Source organism: Nanorana parkeri, unplaced genomic scaffold, assembly GCF_000935625.1.
Source record: "Nanorana parkeri isolate BGI_ZX_2015 unplaced genomic scaffold, ASM93562v1 scaffold454, whole genome shotgun sequence".
Taxonomy (NCBI): Eukaryota; Metazoa; Chordata; class Amphibia; order Anura; family Dicroglossidae; genus Nanorana; species Nanorana parkeri.
The window spans coordinates 831,784-855,120 of NW_017306722.1; the positions used below are offsets into that span (position 1 = coordinate 831,784).

The window sequence follows — 23,337 nt, forward strand, 5'->3', positions numbered from 1 at the left end:
TAACTCATCCGCAATAAGATATACCAGTTTCATATATTTACATTTTAAGGCACACTTTGAGGTGTATATTGCTAAATTACAAAATATTATTTATGAATTATTGCCATAACTATCCAAATGTTATATCTAATTATGCAATACAACTTTTTTTTACTGTCTATTGTACATATAACAGCAAACAAATATGTAAATCAGATTTTTTTTTTTAACTTGCAGACTGTAATTTCCATTGAGCATTCTCAGGCAGAACTCTGAACCAGGGTTATCAACGCTTCACATCCTGACATACATTTATGACTAGGTAATTCAGAAAGGTTTTTTTGCTCCTTTACCAGTGATAAAATTTTAAGAGTAACAATAATCTAGCACACAAAATGTATGTTTTTAGATAAGCCTTAATGTCCTGATGACCAGGAAAAATCATTTTCAGCAGTTTAAGCAATAAACTTGCACATCTGGATCATAGTATCCAAGTATGCATGCTTATGTTTGTGGTGTAGGAAGAAAAGAGAGCAGTTTATTTTGGAATAAACACTCAATCGGGTAAGGTTTTCTGATCTGCCTGATTGATCATTCCCGCAAGGCATTTTGACTGGTAGCCATAATCCTAAAGTTGGCCATACACGGATCAAATTTTTTTTACCGATTTACATTCTGCCAAGCAAAGCTCTGCCAAAGTTTTCCCAACCCTTCCTGCCACCTATTGGCTTGTTAAACAGCCCATCCTAGTTATAGTATAAGGGTAGCAGGTATAAGTAAGTTCCAAGAGTACCCAGAAGTGCCTTAGCTTTGCTTTTTTTAGGGCAGACTGTATCCGGCCTCTATGTACTTTCTCGTTATACTTTCAGCATATTTTGTTTTTTTTTTGTTTCATGACAGAGTCACTTTAACTGTTACTGTATGGCAAATATAGGCTTGCTTGAAATAGGTAAATATAAACATAGAGAGGCAGTCATGGCTTTAGTTAATATGCATGTGCATTGCCCTAGGACAAGAACACACTCAAACTTTGAATGTAACTGCATGTTCACTTGTACTACATCAGGGAAAGGCATATTTGCTGCTTTGCCAAAGATCAATAGCCTGTTGAGTGAACTTAGCAGCATATTATAAAATATCCAGCAAGGTCTTAATAGGCAAAAATATACTTCTTACCTATGCCTTTAAATGTAGACCAGAGAAGAGAAGAACATCTGCGGAGATTTAAACGTATAACATAGGGCCGACATTTGCGTAAGATATTCACTACAAATTTGTCTTGAATACGATGCCTCACTGAGGAAAAATCAATCTAGATCAAGTAAAAGACAACAAACTAGTATGTCAAAGAACTTTGCAAGTAAATAAACACCAAAATATGTAAAGACAATAAAAGGAAGTGAAAATAAATGTCACTCATATTGCTTGGGGTTGACGTGACCCTTACAATGGCCCACCAACATTTACTATTAATTGAGTATTTTCTATAAGCAATCAGTCAGTTTAGTATTTATCCTTCAACATGATAATATTTCCTCTAACTAATTTGTATTTGGTATCACAAACTATTATTTTATTGCTTCAGTTTCTCAGTGTATGTTACCAAGTTAAAAATAAAGGGTATGCCAACATGTCCCTGACCCTGAACTTTTACCACCCGCTAAGATTTAACTTTACCCTCATCCAAACTGTAAATGCTAACGCTAGAATTAACCCTTAACATTTAAACGTAACCCTTACCCTAGTCCCAAGATTAACACCTAATCCTTACTGTACAATAAAGTATGTGCAGGATTTGCATGTCCAAATGTGCAGAATGATGGGCAAGTCTTAGCCACCTAAGGTGACATAACTTGGCAAGATGGCAATAATTACACCTTAAATTTTAAACACATGGTGGTTGTTTGTGAGTGTACATTTTTAAATTATGATTAATATTATACAGGATTTATACACTGAGTGACCAGATTATTATGACCACCCCATCAGTACTTGGTTGGGCCACGAGATAACTCCACAAAATGACTTAGTTGGGCCGCCTTGTGACTCCACAAGATGTTGAAAGGTGATGCGAGGAATCTGACACTGCACTGTTGCCCTTCTGTTGTCTTGTACCAGTCTTGCCACTCTCCGTTCTGCCCTAACATTGACTAGTCGCTGACGGCCACAATTCGCACGTTCAGACCCAGATTTTCGGCTGACAGTCCAGTCTTTAAACACTTTAACAATGAGCCCCTCTTAAACATTTAACAAATCCTGCTGTTTTTCTGATACTCGCTCGATGGCTCGCGTCAACAATCATCCCACATTCAAAGGCTGTTAAATCGCGTTGTTTACCCATATCTTCAGAAAAAAAGCACTTCTACTGTCGAGGTAAACAGCCTGCTTCCCTATTTATAATGGTCTGACCCTCTAGCAACTTCAGCGCAAAATTATAGCTAATTATAGCTAATTTGCCTGCAAACGTCAGGTGGTCATAATAGACTGGCCACTCAGTGTATAGCACCAATAGTTTGTGCAGGGCTTTACAAAATGAAGGGAGACAGTATAGTACAATACAAATTTAATACAGGAGGGTTGGGAGGGCCCTGCTCATGAAAGCTTATAATGTGGTAGATTTCATCTATTAATAATGGTTAAAGGAGAACTATGGGGTTAAGGCTTTTCCCCATAGTTCTCCTTAGGGTAACGGGAGGACACAAACTAACGTCCTCCCGTCACCCTAGGCTCAGTATACCGCGAGCTGTAGCTCGCGGTATACTGAGACGCCGCAGTATACCGCAAGCTTCTACTCGCGGTATACTGAGTCGACAATTGTGCCGGGATCTGCCCAGCTGCATGACTGACAGCTGGCTCTGCCTATCTAGAGGCAGAGCCAGCTGTACCCGCCCCTTCCCCCGTCCGTTCTGCCAGCCAGCGCTGGCGGAGCGGGGAGGGGGGAATTCAGCCCCTCCCATGTCACGGCAGAGAGACGTGACAGGATTGAGAGGTGAGCGAACGCCGGTATGTGTTTGCTCACCTCCCGATCTACTGAGCCGACCTGTGACAGTCTCATTGTTACAGGCCGGCTAGAACTATGAGGTGAGTGGAAAGCACTCACCTCATAGTTCTCCTTTAACCTATATGCAGGTCTTGGTTTGCTGGTCTGAATGGCATGAATGTATCCTACATTATTACAAAATGTGCAGTTATGAGAGTGACAGTTAGTAAGTAAGCTGGACTTGCTTTTTATAGTTGAAACTTTTTCTCCATTCATCCAGGTGGCTTCTTTTTGACTAACTTTTACTAGCTATACGACGACCTTGATCGCCAAAGCCTTTACAGACATATGCAGCATATACATTTTAGGAATCATGAAAAAATACAATGTTCTTACACTGTGCCAAAGAGAACTATTTTGCCCTATTATCTTCCAAGATCGACACACTTGGGCACTTCTTGCAAGATCTATCAAATCCATGAAAGCAAATATCTGTAGAAATATAAAACAATACAGCACATGGTCGAAGCATATGGAATAAATACAAAAGATGAAAGTTGGGAAAAATAAAACTGGGACTGTGTCTCTAACCGCAATATAAATGTGTACTATATTACAGCAACATGTTCTGCTGTGAAAATGGCAGAGTTCCAATGGTAATGTAATGAACACAAATTTGGAACGTGGTTACTTGTTTATGCTTCCTATTGCATCATTTAATTCTATGCTTTTTATTTGTGTGCTTGCTGTTATTTCCTTTTTGTTAATAAATGCATTTATGTGAAGCTATGATTGTGAAGGAAAGTAGGAAATTAGCCTTGAAAGGTTACATAAATGTACATTGTAACATTGTATACAGCACATGGGTCATATAAATAGAGAATTAAGGCACAGATTAAGCTTAGATCAAGTCAAAATACTGTACATCTTTCCCCAGTTTGACCAGTGCCAATTTTATAGTAGAATGTTTGGCGATAACGTGATAATGTTTTATTTTGTATGCTACAAAATTAAAAAAGGACATTTTTTACATACACATTTTTGGTCAATCAATGCCAGCAGAGCAGCTGACAGATTGGGACCTTGACTATTAAAATGACAGCAGGTTCTGCCCCCACACCTGTGGGCATGTGTGACATCCTAGGTCCTTACTGGAGTTCTGCAGTTTAGGAGGGTAAAAGCAGAGAAAAAAAAGTAGATTGGTCAATGTGACCTATTCACTATTAGGAGAGATACAATTGACCTTTCCTTATGATTAACTCCTTATCTCTTGAAATAGATATGTGTTAGGTCATATGTATGGAGCGTTGGATCACTTTCAATTTAAATCCGATTTATGAAGTGATCTCAGCAATAAAAAATAAAGAGTCTACTGCCAAACAAAGCATGCCTTATCATATGACTCACCCATAACAAACAAAACATATGTTCTTTATCAAAATAATAAAGAAATGTACAAAACCTATTCAAAGAACTTTGTAAGACGAAATGCATGGATCTTAGATTTAGGTATCCAGTTGTGAAGTTGCATATAAAATGTGCTTGTGTGTACACAAACCCTAACGTCAATGCAAATACAGATAGACCTTTACCTTGAGAATGGCTTTCTGCGGCAACTGTGACACAACATCTTCACCTTCTCTAACAGTGGACGAATCAAAGTTTCCTAAATCATCCATATCACCTCTTTCCAATCGCTAATTAAAATAATGTGAAATATGAAAACAAGTTAAAATCATCAATAATGTTGAAGTATATGTAAACCCAATAATTCAAATATAAGCTTTAACATGTTAATGTCATTTCAAAAGTAATTTAAAAATTTGTAGCATTCATTCAAATAATATCTAGTGATCCCACCATGAAAGTCCATGTTCAGGCTTTTCCGAATATAAGGCAACAAGGTGTGTCCCTATTCCCCAGGTTTGCTCCTCCATTATCACCTTGTCACTCAGGCTTCTGATAGAGACTATATATAGTTATTTCAACACACATTACCCAAGCATGACTAACTGTTGTCACCATCAGATAACCCACTCTGAGTAATGTCATGCAGTCATCGCTGCAGCACATGCATGTAGAAAGAGGGTGTAGAAGATGAACAGCACTCACATATAACAAAGGAGGAAAAAAATATAAAATGCTATTTTGTTAAAAAAGGAATTGGCAGTTGTTTGTGATACAGAGTGTTTCAGTAGACTCAAAACTTTCAAGTGATATTAAAGTCAAAAAGCTATTTCAAATTCTGAATAAATCCCTTAATGGATGCTGCTTCTTCATGTTCAGAGGTTGTAGGGCCCGTTCACAGCAGTTGCAGTGCGTTCCGGCCCGATTCTGGCCAGAACGCACTGCCTCGCATTGCGGCCGGCTCACTTTTTAGTGGGGCAGGAAGGGGCGTGGCGGGCCATTGAAGTGAATGGCACCGTAGCCACGCCTTCCGGCCGCAATGCGTTCACCTGCACGGGATCGCAAGGCACATTGTGCCTGCGGTCCGGTCTGGTGCGATCAGAATGCTGCAAGCACTAATTTGATCACACCGCAGACACAATGTGTCTTGCGATCCCATGCGGGCGATCGCATTGCGGCCCTCTTGCCCCACTAAAAAGTGAGTCGGCCGCAATGCGAGCAGTGCGTTCTGGCCAGAATCAGGGCGGAACGCACTGCAACTGGTGTGAACGGGCCCTTAGTTTAGAATCAGCTGGTCCTCTGAGCACTGGCCCTGATATCTTGTTTTAGGGTGTCTCCTTTCCCTTGCAGGAACCACCGTTGTGTATGCTAGTAAGCTGTGTGTGTCTCCCCAAACACACATACACAGCAAAGCAAGCCACTCTCTTTACCACCGACCCCCTCTCCTCCTTACTCCATCCTTCCTTCCCCAAGCTATTAGATGGACAGTTGCTGAACACTCTCGTCCCTTGTGATCTTGTACTGAACAGGAATTTCAGGGAAGTGGAGCTGAGAGAGTTGGAGCTATCTGTTTGGAAACTTGATAAATGTGAGTGTATGGGCAAAAACTTAAAGAAATGCTTTGCTGGTCAATGTATATTTGTATGATGTGGATTCATTATTGAAAAAAAAAAAAAAAGAGAGTAAGAGTTTATTACAGCTTTAGGTAAGCTTACCCAATAATTATTTCAGCAAATCATACATACTGCAAATGCAAAGTTAGATGATGCTACTGAAGAAAGGTACTAAGCCTTACTAACAGCTGTGTAGCAGATGTAGAGAAAACGTCTACTTACAGTAATATATACTCTCACAATAGACACAACAAAATAGACCCTGGAATACTTCCCATTTAAAGCTGAATGTTAATGTTTCCACATTGTCTTCATGCAATTTGATTCATTCTGACATTATCTCGCTTTTAAAAAAGGAGCACCAATGGTAAGGCACCTGTATTAATATGGTGCAACATTACTTCTTAACGCTTAAGGGGCCAATGTACAAAACAAGCAGATTTCTGTCAAGGATTCAGAAAAATTAAATTTCAAAATGAACCTATCTTCCATTTCTGATAAGTTCTCCAATGTTCCTAATATAATTGCATAAAACATAGTTTCCAGAACTGACTTTCTCTGTTCATTTTTTAGAGTAGACTTAAAAAAGATCTCAAAGAACAAGTTACATTTTTTATTCCAAGCTGGAAATAATAAAGTATCCTTTCTTGCCCTGATGTACCTAGGGCAGCTGCCTTAAGGCCTATGTCCAAGCTACTCACCAAACCCAGCCATTATGTGACATGAAAGTTAGGGATGCACCGATTCCTTTTTTTTCTGTACCGAGTAGCGATATTTTTTTTTCGTTACTCGCCGATACTGAACACCGAAGTCCCATTAAGGAAGTCGGGCACCGATACAGAAACTAGTATCGGTATTGGTGCATCCCTAATGAAAATAATTCAGAGACTAGGGGACTGTTGCTGTGGACATCTTCAGTGCATACAGAAATCATCAGCAGTATTGTTTTATCACAGGGCCCAAAAAACCCACTCGGGTCGATTTACTAAAGGCAAATATGCTGTTCACTTTGCAAGGGGATTTACACTTTGCAGAGTAAGTTTCAACTTACCTTAGTGAATGTGGTAAAATGTCCCTGCAAAGTGCAATTTCCCTTGCAAACTGAACAGCCTATTTGCCTTTAGTAAATCAAACCCTGTATATTTAAAGTTTAAAGTCACGCAACGAAGTTTGTTTCTCTAGAAATCAAACTTCACTTCAAGTGATTGAGCTTCTCTTAACAACAATAACAATTTTTATTATGTCTATATGAAAAGCAAGTTCAGCTAGTAAAACATTCATCAGCGAGGGATTCTGGAATGATCACCGCTTGGAGTTGGCAGCTTTGAATTCAATGTAGTTTAATGAGCCGTGGAGCATGTCACACTTGGGAACAATGCTATCGAGCACTTAACGATTATTTTAAAGTTTAAAATGATCTTGTTTGTTTAGCGATGTTTGTACTAACCCACTTGTTTAGTTTATTAAAATTGTGCTGGTGTTAAGGTGCCATACACCTATCGATTTCCGTACGGAAATTGTCCACAAATGGTCTTTTGAACGATATCGATCAGTTGATGGGAACCCCACGATTTTTTTTACAGTACTCCTGGCCGAATTCTCTCGAAGGGTTGAGGCTGGAGAACCTTTTTTGAATCGAATGAAAAATCGATAGATTAGTGGCGTTTTCATACGAAAAAAAATCGCATCGAGAACAATGCACAGGTGCAAACGAAAATCTGTTCTGTCGATCGAAATTCAATGAGTTAGTGTTGCTTATGAACGATTATTGAACTCGACATTGGTCTGTGCATGATGTGTTATTTGAGCTAGAATCGAAAGAGGGTTCTTGGCAGCAACGAAAGTTTCCGATCAAAAATCTATAGGTGTATGGCCAGCTTTTTCGCACAAATGGAGAAAAACAAGGAGTTACATATAAAATAACAAATACCATATAAGATAACAAAAACTGCATATGTAAGGGCTCATTCATGCCACAATGCATGTCATAATGGGAACTGTGCTAATATATTGATCAGAATTGCAAAAATGTAGGTCAGTCTATCCAAAATGCAAACTACAGGACTTTTTCCCAAGAAAACAACAGGCTGTTCTGAAGACTTATGGAGTGTTTCAAGTCAATGCATTCTATCTGAACTGGAAAATAGATGACAACACTACTAATGAAAAGCACACTAACTTACTGCTTCCTAACAGAGGCCGTCATTTCAGATGTATTATGATTGTATTATCCATGGTGATGTAGCCCTTCAAGGGTTTTACCCACATTAATAAGGTGAATATCTGTCAGCTCTTAAAGTTAAAAACCCAAACATGAGCAGAGAAGGTCTAAGGGACTGCAATGCACCTTTCTACTTGACAAAGTTTGACCCCTTTTTTGCCATACAAATGGGAAACTCAGTGCCTGACAGAGATATTTTCCACCAAGCTGGATGGTCTTTATTTGCAATGCTGCAGCACTAGTTATTGCCCCATAGAGAAGCCATACACATTCCAATTTTAACCCCCAAATGGAGCAGTTTGAATCAGTCATCCCTAGACAAATGTTCTCTACAGATAATCTGCATATCTTTGAGTTCTATAAGCCTAAAACAAACCTCTAAAACTGTCTAAAGTTTTTAGTACTGATTGTTTCTCAAAGTCATTTACCTATGGGGCTGGAGGGGGCTAACACCAATGAGTGTCTGGATGTTTCTGTCTGCCATTTTTGGTGAGGCCTTTGTTCTCCTTGAGGTGTTTTTCTAAGCACGTGAATGATGTGTTAGGGTTCCTGATAATGTCGTAAATACATGGTGCTTTGGTCCTAAGGAAACTTTCTTGTCAACACAACAGTACTAATGAATGCTTTTGAGAAAGGCTGGACACAAATTTGATTTTATTGGTATAAAAATATCATGAGATATGGGTAGATTAACATGATTGCTGCCCTGCAGCCACCTACTGCATGCCTTAAACAAGTCCTGAAAGGAAACAAAATAGAAGCAACATCTTCAACAAAACACTTTTATACAATATTAATGGGACTTGCATCAGATGATCCTTTGCATTAAAAGGGTTAAGGAAACACTTCAGATACAAAATTAACAATTAGAGTATGTTGCAGTAACAACAACCAGAATATTTTTACAACTAGTGACTTTTCAGGAAATGTTATATTAGACCAAGATGTTGGAAGTTGGAAAAACTCAAAATTAATATTGCAGCGGTGCCCAGATTATCAGGCAGCATTTCAAAGATCGTTGACCTATTCATTGTCCAACAGGCCCACACTATTTGCCTCAAATCCCCCTAAGAACAAGCCGTTCTAACATTGAAAAAAAAACTATGCAATGGCACCTGTTTGAAATTACTACAACAAAGCTTTGAAATGCTTATTTTAGATATCTGATCCATTAATCCCCAGTGGTACACCATGGTGCTTGAAATTGCGCAATGTGTGCTAGCTGTCATTGTGTCCCAACATCCCATACTGGAATAGAAGATGTGATAGCTGAGGACGTTACACATTTCTCAAAACGTTCATCTAAAAACACCACATACAGCTGTTTTTGTGTCTGCTAAATCATTTTTCTTTCCTTTTTTAATTTACAGAACCCATAAATATTTGTATAAAGCTTGATCTCCTAATCCAGAAATAATGTTTTGAAGAATAAAAAACAAATGATAAAATGTGCTTAAAAATAAACTATACCATCACTTTGCCTAGCCCAGCAGGACTAAGAAGTGTTGTTTAAAAGGCAAAGTAACTTGTTACTTGTTAAAACATCTGTTTGTAAAAAAAACACATACACAGAGGTAGAGGTCTTGACTCATGTTTCTGGAGGGGGGTGGCCCTGCTACACTGCACAACATCAAACACACTATGAACTATTACGTCTTTGCTCATGTGTGATGTTGCAAGTTTCAGCTTTTCAATGATACTCTACCTGAGTAGCAGCACACTCCATAACTAATAGTAACTTGGTCAAACAGTGCAAGAAAGTTGTCAGGAAAATTGTGTATGCAGTAATACACATGGATCTGCACATGGCCAAGCATGCAAATATGTCTGCAGAAATGTAGATGTTGTAGATGTAGATGTTGTTCACGTTGAAGATCTGGCTTGGCTAATACAATCCCAGATAGCAAGGATAACTTGCCACAAACTTGTGGCAGGGTTAAATTGTAATTCGTAATAACTTGCTGCACACATTCCTGGCAAGTTGTAGACTTGCAGAACACTCGCAGCACAAGTTCTTGTTGACATTTTTTGAATTTGTAGCAAATTGGCTTGGCAAGTCTACAGCAAGAGTCCTGCAGGTCTTAGCAAGAGCTCTGCAAGTGTATAGCACTTTTGAAAAGCACGTTGATCTGCAGACTTGCAATGCAGACTTGCTGTGCAACAAAATTGTGAAGCTTGGCAAGTCTGCAATAGTTTAGCAAGTCATTTTCAAACTTGCAGATCAATTGCTTGCTATCTGGGATGGTGCCTGGGATTACGTGGTTAATAAATTGGGCCTGGACAGACTATTTAACCCTGAGCCTCAGCAAGGGAAGTTGCTGAGTGGTAGTCAGTTTCTGCTTTCTGTGACCTAACCTGTGCTCCTACTGGACGCTTGCACCTCCTGTCTAGCAATCTCTGGAGTTGAGACAGGGTAAGCAGGCGCTTGGAGAAGCACAGGTGCCTGTAATTGGTTCAAATGCAGCAGGAGAACTGTGATTTGACCTGGCTTGTTTAGACTCTGCAAAATCTCGATCCCCTGGCTTCTGACTCTGGCTTCATATCCTGTCTATGCTTCCTGGTTGCTGTTTTGTACCTTCTCTGCCCGGCTGTGCTTGACCTTGGCTTGCTTTACAACTTTGTTCTTGGCTTACTCCCTGTGTACCTGCGTTGTCCGGCTGTGTTTGACCTATAGCTTGCCTCTGACCCTGCTGCATCTGAGCCAGTTACAGGCACTTGTGCTTCTCCATGCTCCTGCTTACCCTATCTCAACTTCAGGGATTTCTGAACAGGAGGTGCAAGGCATGCCCTCGCATTGCTCGGCCTCCATCAGGCCGTAAATGACACAAGTGGTGTGGCATACACAAAGACCTCATGCTACATGACATTATCCACCATGAATTATACTACTACTTATTAGAAGGATGAGGAAGCTGGCTTGACTTCCATCAGGGCTCATCAGCAAAACCTAACTTCAGTCATTCGCTCTTCTTCTTTTTATGATTCTGCCCTAATTACCATGGATCTTTGTGGTCACACAGCTGTGCACTCCATCCATGCAATAAAAATAGCATTTAGTAAAGGATTAATTTTGTAATTTTTTTCATCATGCTTTTTTGAACTCTAGCTGATGTTGCTGTTTGTATTATTACAGAATCCTTATTTCCTGGGCAACTCTGATATATTTGTTAAAATAGTGTTAATATTGCAGGATCCAATATTCAGTTTAGTAACCACTTTATAATTATACATTTTTCTGTAGCACTTTACATACAACCATGGACTGTCCCCATCATTAAGCCCTAGTATAACTATTGCCAAGACCAGTCTTTAACACTTCCTGGGCTCAGTTTAGGCCAAACAAAATAACTCATTGGATTGTGGGAAGACATGGGAGCACCAGAAGAATGTTCCAACAGATTCAACAGGACATTGCAAGGCCCGTAAAAACATTTATTCCAGGGGAGAATAAAAATCTCTAACCTCAGAAATCTGCCTTGTAACTTCATACAAGCATTGTTCGTCTTCAGTCTACAATTACTAGGACATTAGTTGTGCTACATTTAATAATATTGCACAGCAATAAAAAGACAACTATGTCCTTACCAAAGAAAGCTTTGTTGATGGAAAAGTTTTAGCCATGTTTACATTTTTAAGTAACAGTAAAAACATGTGGTGTATTTTTAGATCTCAGATAAGAAATACAAGTCTACTATGTCACGTCTCTAAATTAATTTCAGACCCTGTCAACATTACAAGGACTTGCCTAAAACATACCTCAAAGTACTCCCTCTTCTTTTTAGAGTCCTGAGTTTCAGCGTTCCAGGCTTTCAAGATCTTTTTCATGAAGGATTCGTCAAACACTTTCTGGATTCTGGTGGCAGCCTCTAGAGGAACATTTTGTAAAAATATTTTTTAAGCTACATTTACATTTGCTTGAACGTTTTCTATATTCAGTGATCCAACATTTTATAAAACACATTATTTGAAAATATTTGTAATTAATTAAACATCTGAGAAATCATATATGTAATATACTGTAATAAGATGCAAAGGTAGGCCTCCAAGAAAACCCAAAGACGGACATCCGAGGTGGCATGCCATAAGGTCTGTTGACTAAGCTGGGCGGCGGAATAATACTTAGTGATCTGAGGTACCCCCAGACATCCAGAGAGTTTAGATCTGAAAAGAACGGATCGGGAAATCCTAGGTCTCTTATTATGCCAAATAAAATACATTGAAAGACCCGCAAACTATAGTGAGGTATTGCAATAGGTAACACTCTTATGTGGAACAGCAGCTTGGGAAATAAGGTCATCTTCACGGCTGATACTCTACCGAGCCACGAAATGCGGTAAGCATGCCTGGTCTATAGAAGTTCACGAAGGTGTTTATAGAGTGCTGGATAATTGGCCTGATAAAGAAAATATGGCACCAATCTTGGTACCCTAATCGCCATTTTGTGACCTATTAATCCCCAAATAAACTGAAATCCTAGACATATGATATACACTATAAATCAGGACAAATAAAATAATTTATTATGAATTACGTTCCCTTAGCTACACTAATTATGTACACATTAGTATTGCCCAAACTGTAAATAATACAAATCTTTTTTCCATTTTTTTGTAAGTTTTTATAAAAAATAAGAATATATGTCACATCAAATTAAAGCCCATTTTGTCCTTTAAAAAACAGTATATAGTATGTGTCGGTGCTATGAATGAGGATGATGGAAATTATGGTTAGACAAGACATAGCAAAGATGGCAAAATTGCTCAGGTCCCCAGGAACTAAAACATTTTCTGAAGCTGTGTCACCGAGGGGTTAAAATAAAGTGTTCTCATTTGAGTAACTGGCTGTGAGTCTCGAAGAGGTGTCTGGATTAACAGAAAATTAGCTAGCAGGAAGACAGATCACAAATATGTATTTCTACAGTGTATTATCTACACATGAACGTTAAAGGATAATTAAAGCCTCAGCTTTTTTTTGCATATATCTACTGCTAGCAAGCAGTAGATATATGCAAAAAGTGTAAAAAAACAAACTGCTTTTAAAAGGGTTAATACTTACTCGTGTCTTCCCCGTGTGCTCCCGTCTGAAAATGTGAAAATTCTCGGGCGGCCGCAAAGTATCTTGGGGCAGGCGCATGCGCAGATCACATTAGGTGTCTTCCCCGTGTGCTCCCGTCCGAAAATGTGAAAATTCTCGGGCGGCCGCAAAGTATCTTGGGGCAGGCGCATGCGCAGATCACATTTTCAGCAGGGACGCGAGGAGAGACACAAGGTAAGTCTATGGACGCATGCACCCGCATGCAGACACCGTGGGACAGGAAGTGCCAGCAAGTTCAGAGGAGTCAGCGCTGGATCGGAGACCCTGCCGCAACGCTGGAGGGACAGATGAAAGGGAAAAGAAAGAAGATCGGATTAAGAAACATCATTAAAGGTAAGTGCTGACATTAACATTGAAGGGGAAAACATTTTTGCCTTTAATGTCACTTTAAGGCAAGCTGCTCTTTTCCACTTTGTACAAACTAAAATAAAAATAAAAAAAACATACTGTATATGGTTTACAAGACCCAATAAATAGGGTAGTGCAATTGTTTATGAACAACTGAAATTTGGTTGGTTGTTATTCCATTTACTGAACAAATAATGCCTAATAGCAATTTTTTTATACACTGGAGGGACTGTCAGTGTTACCAACCCTTTAATGCTGATGCAACATCTGTGGATTTACTTCTGTGCATTGCCTGTATTTATTCAGAACTTGTGTAATATCTATGAGTCAGTAATTTAGGGATGAGTTAGCAATACTAAACACTGTAAACCATATTCAGGGTGGACCCAAAAGTCAATTCTAACATTAAGCCCTGCCAAAGAATTTGGCCCTTGCTTATTCCTGACCTTCCATTCCCCAATGCCTTGACAGTAGATAGACCAGCAGAGACAGCCCCTGTGGAACTACAGAACAATATCCTACATATTAAAAGCACATCAAGTCTGTTTTGTGTCTTTTAAAATGGGAGGAAATGTGCTGAAAGAAAGAGATGTGTTTTTGCAATGCCGGACTAGGTATAGGAATGGAGTCCAATCTACGGAATACAGTCGAGTGCTGCCACCTGTTGATTTCCCACCAAGTCACAGAAAATCTTTCTGTGTTCAGTAAATAGATTTTTCTAAAATAATCAAATTCATCTAAGGAGTACCTATAATTGTCTGTGCTTGCCACTCAAGTTAATTTCTTCATTCACAAAAAACATCCATATATTTTTTTTCTTGTCATGTTAGCAAGTTAACTATCCCATTGATCTAGTTGTGGGCCTGGCAACCTTTGTATGTACATATATTGTGAACTACAAGTCCTGTGTGGGTAGGACTGTCTTCAGAAAGATCCAAGAACTGTCTATTCACATTTGCTGAGGCTCTAGGTACAATGATAGTCCTCCAGAAAGCTAGTTTGTGGAATGACCATTTATGAATTTGCACTTGCATGGGTGGCTGAAAATTTTAGCTATAAAATATTCTTCATTTACAAGTCAGTGTCCATTTGTTAACACATAAACTTCCCAATTATCATCAGCTAGGAAACATTGTATATGTTATGACCAACATTAGTCAGTTGAACTATTACCAACACAGTCTGAAAGATATTTGCAAATACAGTGAAAATAACTGCGTCAATATTTAAAGTGATATTAAAGTTTACTTTTTTTTCATGTTTCAACCTAGGAGGCCCACCGTTGCATTAATCTACTTTTCTTCTTTTTAAAAAATGTTTACTTCCTCATTTTCTAGTGGTTTCCGAAGCATTCATTGGCTAAGCGGCTGCTGTGGAGGCACCCTTGCATGCTTGTGCCCACAGTAGCTGTGTGTGTCCATAGACACACACAGCCCTGTGCCAGGCCACGCCCCTCCTCTCTGCCCATCAGTTTGATTGAGGGCAGAAGGAGCCTATGGCTTCTCTGCCCTCAGTACCCTACCCTGCCCCAGTTAGAAAGGGGAACGGAGGATCTCTTCGGGACCGGTGGCAGTGACAAGTGGCAGTGACATTTCAGTGTGGGGGGACAGGGGAGAGACTAAGGTACTGGGTGCTTTTTACCTTAACCCCTTTTTACCTTAACTACAACTAGTAAATAGATACCCAACATGCCCAGGTTAAAAAATTATTGTGTCTGTGAAACTGCGACAGAATTCAGTACCCCAAAAAGTCCATAGACGACGCTTTAGAAGCCCCTACAGGTCATCAGTTTCGGGATGCGTGTAAATATTGGTCCCAGAATTATTGCTCTCACTCTAGCATGTGCGGCGATGCCCAACATGTGTAGCGCAATCGTCGTTTTCGTATGTAGGCATACCTGACGCGTTTTTACATGATGACGCACGTGAGAGTCTGCACAGCCCACCCTAGAACCTGTACAGACACCGAAGAGTCCTCATAACCCACCATAGAAACTTCACAACCCGCCATAGACCCCGCATAGCCCACCTGAGAACCCGCACAGCAACCTGAGAGTCAGCACTATTACACTATATGCCATTATTTTTCCTAGACTTCTACTTCAGAGCTAGTTATTAAGGTATTACTAAAAGCAGAAATAATCGAATGCAGAGGCAATTATTTCATATGATAAAGAGTAGATACATTTATATAGTTTTACAGATACAACTGGCTCTTTGAGGGAAACCATAATGCTGATGCGGCCCGTAAAGAAATCGAGTTTGACACCCTTGGCTTAGATCATTGAAAAGAAGGCAATAAAAGGAAATGACTGCTGCTATTCACTGATCATGTAATAAACACACACATCAAATCAACAAGCACCTTCTCCAGCAGTAACTGTATGTAGCACAGCTAAAACATTTAATACAATCTACCCCACTGCTCTGTTACATCTATACTGGTAATATAACATACAAACATTGAAATTTCAGAAAAATACTTATATACAATACAAATGTGAATTTATTACCAAATATTAGGATTAATGTGTGTGGCCATTCCTCCTTCTCAACAGCTAATAACATTCAGTTGATGTGAAGGGCATTGACCCAGTGTGGCTCCAACTAACTTTATAGTGAACTTGTCAGGTCCTCCAATGTGTGTTAACTAACATTATTGGTAAAGTAAAGGCATTTATGCCTTTATCCTCTCCTGATGCTCCTGACCAAAACTTGCTCCCTATTGATGAAAAGAACTAGGGCTGCAGCTAACGATTATTTTCATAATCGATTAGTTAGCCGATTATTAAGTTCGAATTAAAAAGAACCCACCCCCCCGTCATTGAACAGTAAAATGTCAGAGCCTGAGTTGTCAAGAGATGCTCTCATAGTTAAAATGACGGTGTAGGGCTTGGTACCAAGATGGGGCTGGGCTTAAGTCTGCAGAGGGCTGCAGAGATGTCAAGTACCCTACTTCAAGGATCTAGGGTCATTCCTGGACATAAAGGAACTGATATGAACAAGTGCAGGTACTTTGCCTGCACTTTACCAGTTATGTTAATTTATATACGTTGATTGGCCTGACAGGTTCCCAGGTTTTTGAGAATTGAGGTTTGAGAGGTCAACCAATCTGCATAGCTTCACAAACCAAGAAAAACAGTTTATGTTAGAGACATAGACAACTCTTTAACTGATACAGCATTATAAACCTAAGGTAGACTGTTGCTGAGCCTTGTGGTATTTGCACGGCCACCCACTGCTCGAATTCTGTCTGATTCAGCAGAAATTGCCCAGAATTTGAGCCTATGGCCAAAATTCGAGTCTGTGGCCAGCTTAAGGATGGTTTTTTTCTGTTTTTTTTTTCTGGAGATCTAGATTAAAATAATGTCCATGTATGTATAAGTTTGAATAAACTATGATCTTCGAAGTACATAAGACAATGTAATGGCATTTCAAAACATACCTATATGTTGCTGCCTGCGAAATTTCACCCACTTCTCCCATCTGTGTATTATGGTCTTCAGCAAGGTGTTTGCATGGTGAGTCTCAGCACTTTGAAGCTTGGCCTGGGTGTCAAGTTTTCTGGCTTTCCTTGATGCACAGTACTCTAACCAAGCACTGCATATGTTAGGAGGAATAAATGTTTTATTAGCCTTTCACCAACGCTTACAATACATGTAATAATATCCAGGTAATACAATCCGAAAAGACATAGTAGCAATGTAAACAGACATAATGAGAGTCTGAAAGAATTTCTATCAGTCTGTGAGTTTATTTGTGTAATATTTTAATATGCTTATGCTTGTGTTTATGATCATGATAATTATATAAAAATAAAGCCTAACCCCAGGCAAAGCTTTGTTACAGTATATCGGCTTAAGAGACAACACACTCAGTAACTGCATATCCTATCACTTTTGCAGTCGAATTATGATAACACATATTTTATATTTGTTACATGTCCCCATTCACATAGCATAACTTATTTAAAAAATGCTGTTTGTCTTTTACTTGTTACTTTGTATTTCTGAAAACTCCCAAACTTATGTGTTCTCCTGCTTTGTAATGTAAAAGAAGGGGCTGAGTAGGTCATGTTTTTTTTTTTTGGGCCTCGATCAGAAGGACTTGGGCCCCCGAGCGACTCCGGGGTAGGTCATGTTTACCTTAATTAACTCTGTACTGTGCTAGCAAATCCCATTATGTCAGGAAGCCAGAACCAGGATCCGTGGACAAGTGTCTGTGTGTCCGCATTTGCCTAGTTTCACTCATACAGGCTTGCCGAGCCGTGTGTCATTCGGCAGACGTGTGTGCGTTTTTATGTGTGCGCAGAGATGCACCTGCGCGTAATTCAAACCTTGGCGCCTTATGGGCTATATATACTGTAATGTCCAGATCTCCAGTGCTCTGTGATTGTCAGCTGTCATCTGTAAAATCCTGAAAATCTCCTGAAATCCTGAGTTCCCGATCATCTGTAACCAACCCGGTTTGTCTTGACCTTCTGCTGATCTTCTGTGCTCCTGTGACCCCAGCTTGTTTTTTGACCACCGCTCCTGCCTAAAGTCTTTACTTCACCTCCTGCATGGTACTGACCTTGGCCTGTTCCCAGACTTCATCTCTGTGTGTCGCCTGTTATCGCTCTGCCCGCCTGGCAATGACTCAACTCGAGCTTGATTCGACTACGGTTTTCCTGGAACTTCATCCTCAGTGTTCCTCTCCTGTGTCTGTATCCTGCCTGAGGTGCGTAAGCCTTAAGGAGGCTGTTCTACTTGGCTATTGTGTCTTCTTCTGACACTTGCACCACTCCAAGTCCCCGTGCACCTGTCCAGCCATCCTGGGGTTCTGAGACTGGAGCTGCAAGGGAGGCCGCCCTCGTCAACTCAGACTCCTCCAAGGTACCGGACACATTATCAGCTGTAAACTAGATCTGAACAATGTCTGTCCTAACAATGGATCAATGATCTCAGGGCTTGTGTTCTGCATTGTATATTAACGAGAAACTGAGTCTGTCCTCGCTTTGACCCCCTCCATATTCACTTTTAAACTGTTCAGAGTATCTAGCAGTCTGTGTAAGGCCTGCTTCATAATCTAGAATCAACTAGAAATGTAAGATCTATTTAAAATATAAATATTATTAGGTATGTTTTATGAATGGGAACACATAACAAACCAAATAGTAGGGGGTTTCTCAAATTTGACTGCAAAGGTGGAAATACACTTTAAGATCCATGCAGGAGACTTTTGGATCAAGATGTTACACGAAGCCCCAGTTCCTCTGGCCCAAGCCATATGTACTGCTTTAGAGGATAATTTGCATACACAGAAGATATTTTGACTGTAATTTCAAATGATAGCAGTGCTGTCAGCTTCATGTATTTGCCCCAATACCCCACCATCATTATAACCCATGGCATGGGCTACAGTAATAAACTATAGGACTTATCAGGAGTTATGGCCATGAGTTAGCTAGGATAGTTTCTCCACTACGGGTTTGCCAATCGCACAGAAATTTCCAGACAGTCTGTAAGGGCTACTGACAAAATCAAACTATATTATCCTTGCTGGCCAGTTTAATATTGTAATGGTGGTGTGTCCATAAAACATTTGGGGTAGCTGTTTGGGCAGAAATAAATTAACTTAGCCCTACTGAATATAATGCACTTGTATCTGGCCTCAACTATGAATACTTCTTCTGACTGGAACTCAACTCTAGAACAACATTCACAACCAGCCAGGAGGTATATTAGAAATATTCATTAGCAATATATTAGCAGTGGGGAGCTGTAATGGCTTTAAGGAGAAATTATGGCTCCTCCTGCTGTTCACTGGAAGTGAGCAATTAGATAGGCAATAGGTAAGGGGAGGTGTACTTGACTAGGATGCATGTGGAGAACTGACTGGAGCTAGGGTAGGTTCTGCACAGTAAGGAGAAAGGGGGGAGACATTGAGGCATATATGTGGGATGGAGAATCTGGTATTTCCCTGCATATTTAGTGGAAAGCGGTCATGGCTGTAAGGATAGATGATGGCTCCTCCTGCTATTTACTAGAAGTGAGCAATGAACTTGGATAGGCAATAGGTAAATGAAGTGGCACTTGACAATGGCACATGGGAGGAACTAGAACTAGAGGTTCTGTAAAGTAAGTAGATATGGGAAAGGGGGGAGGGGGGGTTAGACCACTGAGGAGGCATGGGAACTATTTGTACAGTTAGGAAAAATGGCTGCCTTGGAGAGAAGTTGGGGCACTTAAGTGGGAGAGAAAATCTGTATGTATTCTGGCAGGGATTTTACTGAATACTATGGTTCCCTCTCTATTCTAGGCACATTCTTATCCAAATATGGAAATATTTCTGTATGTTATGGGTAGCTCTTTCTGAACCCTTTATCAAGAACCCATTCTCTTTAATACAGGAGGTGGTGAAATGAAACACTGTGCAACACCAGGTACAAGGGGTGCCATGAACTGTAATGGTAGTCCTGAACAGAAATCTCCTTTTTTCACACTCTATACACAAAATATGAACTGAATACCAAGCATCTCAATGGCTATTAAGATATGAGACTTTTATACAGATTTGCAATCATCTGCCCTTTCACAAGGCAATGTACATTGTAGATTCAATGGTCCTTTAATACAAAAGTACACATTTAGCAGTGCATAAATCCAGAATGTTTTCATAGCACTTAACCAAAACTTGATAGGTTTAAAGAACCTTGAACATCTACCAAATGGCCTTCATGCTAAAAATATTTTTACTTAAACATGTAAATCTGTCAGGCAGTAAAATACTCACTCAAGGTATAATCTTTGCAGTTTGTTGATGTAAAAGGAGTATGCTTTCTTAAATAGTTCTGGTGACACCTGAATGGAAAAAGAAAGCTGCATCAAAGGAATGTTAAGTAATCGGAAAATCCTTTGGTTTACATCCAAGATGTGCAGACAGCAAGGCAAAACTTGACAAGCCCTCTCCTCAAATAGCCTAATGTGTTTTATGTACTTGAATATTAACCAATGGGTGAATTAACTGACAGAAGAACTGATAAAAGGAGCCATATTCGCAGGACATGGTGACCGATGCTCAATCAGATGAAATATCATTGTCTCTCCTTGTTATAAACATATGCAGGCTCACTTGTATCCTGTGAGTGTGTATGAATAACAGTGCTGTGCTCATGTTTGAAGTGATACTGGTAAACAAAAATGGAATCAGATGAAAGTTTCCAAACCACAGATTATTTTGTCCTTCTGATGGCGAAGTGTTGTGGTAATCTGCAACTTTTCTTCTAAAGCCCAGCTGTGCAAACTTTGAGACTAGACCCCATGTGTAAATTCAGTTTGTTGAAGATTATCCAATATGCCATACATTTTGTTAGATTCTATTTACAGTCTCACATTGAAGGCTGAAGTTTTAAATCTAGAAATTTAAAGTGATACTAAACTCTGGAGTAAAGCTTAAAAATGCATTCAAGTACCCTAACTATTAACAAACATATAGTGTACTTGTGTATCACTCGGCTGTAGATCCTCAAATTATCACTGAATTCATCCTGACACTGCCCTTCCTTCTGGAGGGTGGCTACTTTTGTTCCCCGTGGTCCCTGTGTGTGTTGTAAAGTAGTCACCACTTCAAGATTACTCCTGTGATGGACTACAATCTCAATGCAAATTAGTAAACTAAATGTTGGACTTTAGTCCATCCTGGGAGGGAGTTTGGAGTGGTGGCTACTTTACAATACACATGAGGGGACAAACGTAGCCACCCCCTAGGAAGGAAGGACATTGTCAACATCAATTCAGAGATGATTTGAGGATCTACAGCTAAGTGATGCACAAATAAGATAAAATATTGTTAATAGGGAACTCAAATGCATTTTAGGATGTAACTCCTTAGTTTAGTGTCATTTTAAGGGCTGAGAAGAAGATCTGGCACAGGACTGCACTGATACTTTCAGTGCTGATAAGGTGTGTACGAACTAATTCATCATTTAGAAACAATGACAATAACTCAGGAATTGAAATGTTACATTATTGATCAGAATCAAACATAATTTAGTCATTAGGATCAATTTACAAAGCTAACACACCGGGATAAGGATACTTATAATCAAATAAGTGACAGGTATTTTCAGTAGAGCCCAATGAGAAAACATTCACCATCACATGGCTAAAATAAAAACACTTATGCTTGTGTTATAGGTTTGTGAATTGAGCCTATTATTTGTATCAGTTACAAACAATCAATGAGAATAACTCTGGATTGGAAAGTTTATTATTTATAAAAATCAAGTATATTTTAGTCATTAGGACCAATTCACAAAACTAATATTTCAGGATAAGGATACTTATTATCAAATAAGTGACAGTTATTTTCAGTTGAGCCCAATAAGATATGAAAATTACAGTCAAATCAATAAATACAAATACTTATGCCTGTGCACTGTTAAGGTTATTGTCCTGTATCAGATAAGCAGAACTTTTTTAATTTAGTTACACTTTAATAAACAAGAGATAAAATCTGTTTAACTGGTTGCCATAAAAATCATTTTTTATTTTTTTTAGATCAGCCAAGCTATTCTGTACAGTTCATTTGTGTGGAATACGTAAATGCATATAAGTAAACATGGGTTGTCACCCAAAGGATTATGTTTGTCAGCACTAATGCAGAGATAAAGAAGTAAAAAGATAAGTTAAAGGAGAACTATGGGGTTAGGGCTTTTCCCCATAGTTCTCCTTAGGGTAATGGGAGGACACAAACTAGCATCCTCCCATCACCCTAAGCTCAGTATACCGCGAGCTACAGCTCGCGGTATACTGAGACGCCACAGCTGAAGCGGATCCCGACAATTATGTCTGGATCCGCCCAGCTGCATGAGTGACAGCTGGCTCTGCCTATCTAGAGGCAGAGCCAGCTGTACCCGCCCCCTCCCCCGTCCGTTCCGCCAGTCAGCGCTGGAGGATCGGAGCGGAGAGGGGGGAATCCAGCCGTGACAGGATCGAGAAGTGAGCGAACACCGGTATGTGTTCGCTCACTTCCCGATCTAGTGAGCCGACCTGTGACAGTCTCATTGTCACAGGTCGGCTAGCACTATGAGGTGAGTGAAAAGCACTCACCTCATAGTTCTCATTTAAACAGTCAACAACAAATCTGACCCAAATATTACTTGATTATTATAATTTATTTATTTATTATTGGATTAAACACTACAAATTCATGTATTGAGGAAACCAATTAAAATAACGTGCTTCATCATGTTAGAGCACTTGCACATTATTTGCCTTTGTGGTATTGTGTGGCAATCCCACTGTAGAATTGGGTGTCATGATCACCCAGGGCTCTCAGCCAGAGGTGTCAGGAAGCAAGAGTTTGTCTGGATTATGTTTGAGATCCTGGACCAGGGAGGTTTCAAAGTGATTCAGGAGGGAAGAAAGCTCCAGTCCTGGGTCCAGGCTTTAGCAATGACCAGCACCCGATGATTGCACAGGTGTGCACAGCCCTTAGTCACTTGATGACCTGGGTGTTAAACCCCCTTCCTGTCCAGGCCATTTTTTAGTATTCAGTATACTTTGACATTTATTCCGTCATGCAGCGCTGTACTGAAATTAATTTTATATCATTTTTTGGGGACAGATAGAGCTTTTATTTTTTACTATATAATGAAAAAAGTTCCAAACATTTTGAAAAAAACCTGCTTTCACTGTAAAACATTTATAAGTA

The 23,337-nt window shown here is 39.6% G+C and overlaps 1 protein-coding gene across 1 annotated transcript in view; it reads right to left on the reverse strand.

The window, feature by feature from the left end:
* Positions 1–23,337, reverse strand: part of FBXL13 (F-box and leucine rich repeat protein 13) — a 118,328-nt gene that overhangs the window by 81,224 nt on the left and 13,767 nt on the right. The window contains exons 4-9 of the mRNA XM_018560423.1: positions 20,416–20,483; positions 17,087–17,241; positions 11,957–12,066; positions 4,552–4,656; positions 3,356–3,451; positions 1,156–1,291 (exon numbers count right to left, since the gene is read on the reverse strand). Coding sequence (XP_018415925.1) covers positions 1,156–1,291; positions 3,356–3,451; positions 4,552–4,656; positions 11,957–12,066; positions 17,087–17,241; positions 20,416–20,483 — 670 coding nt within the window. The remainder of the gene's footprint in view (positions 1–1,155; positions 1,292–3,355; positions 3,452–4,551; positions 4,657–11,956; positions 12,067–17,086; positions 17,242–20,415; positions 20,484–23,337) is intronic.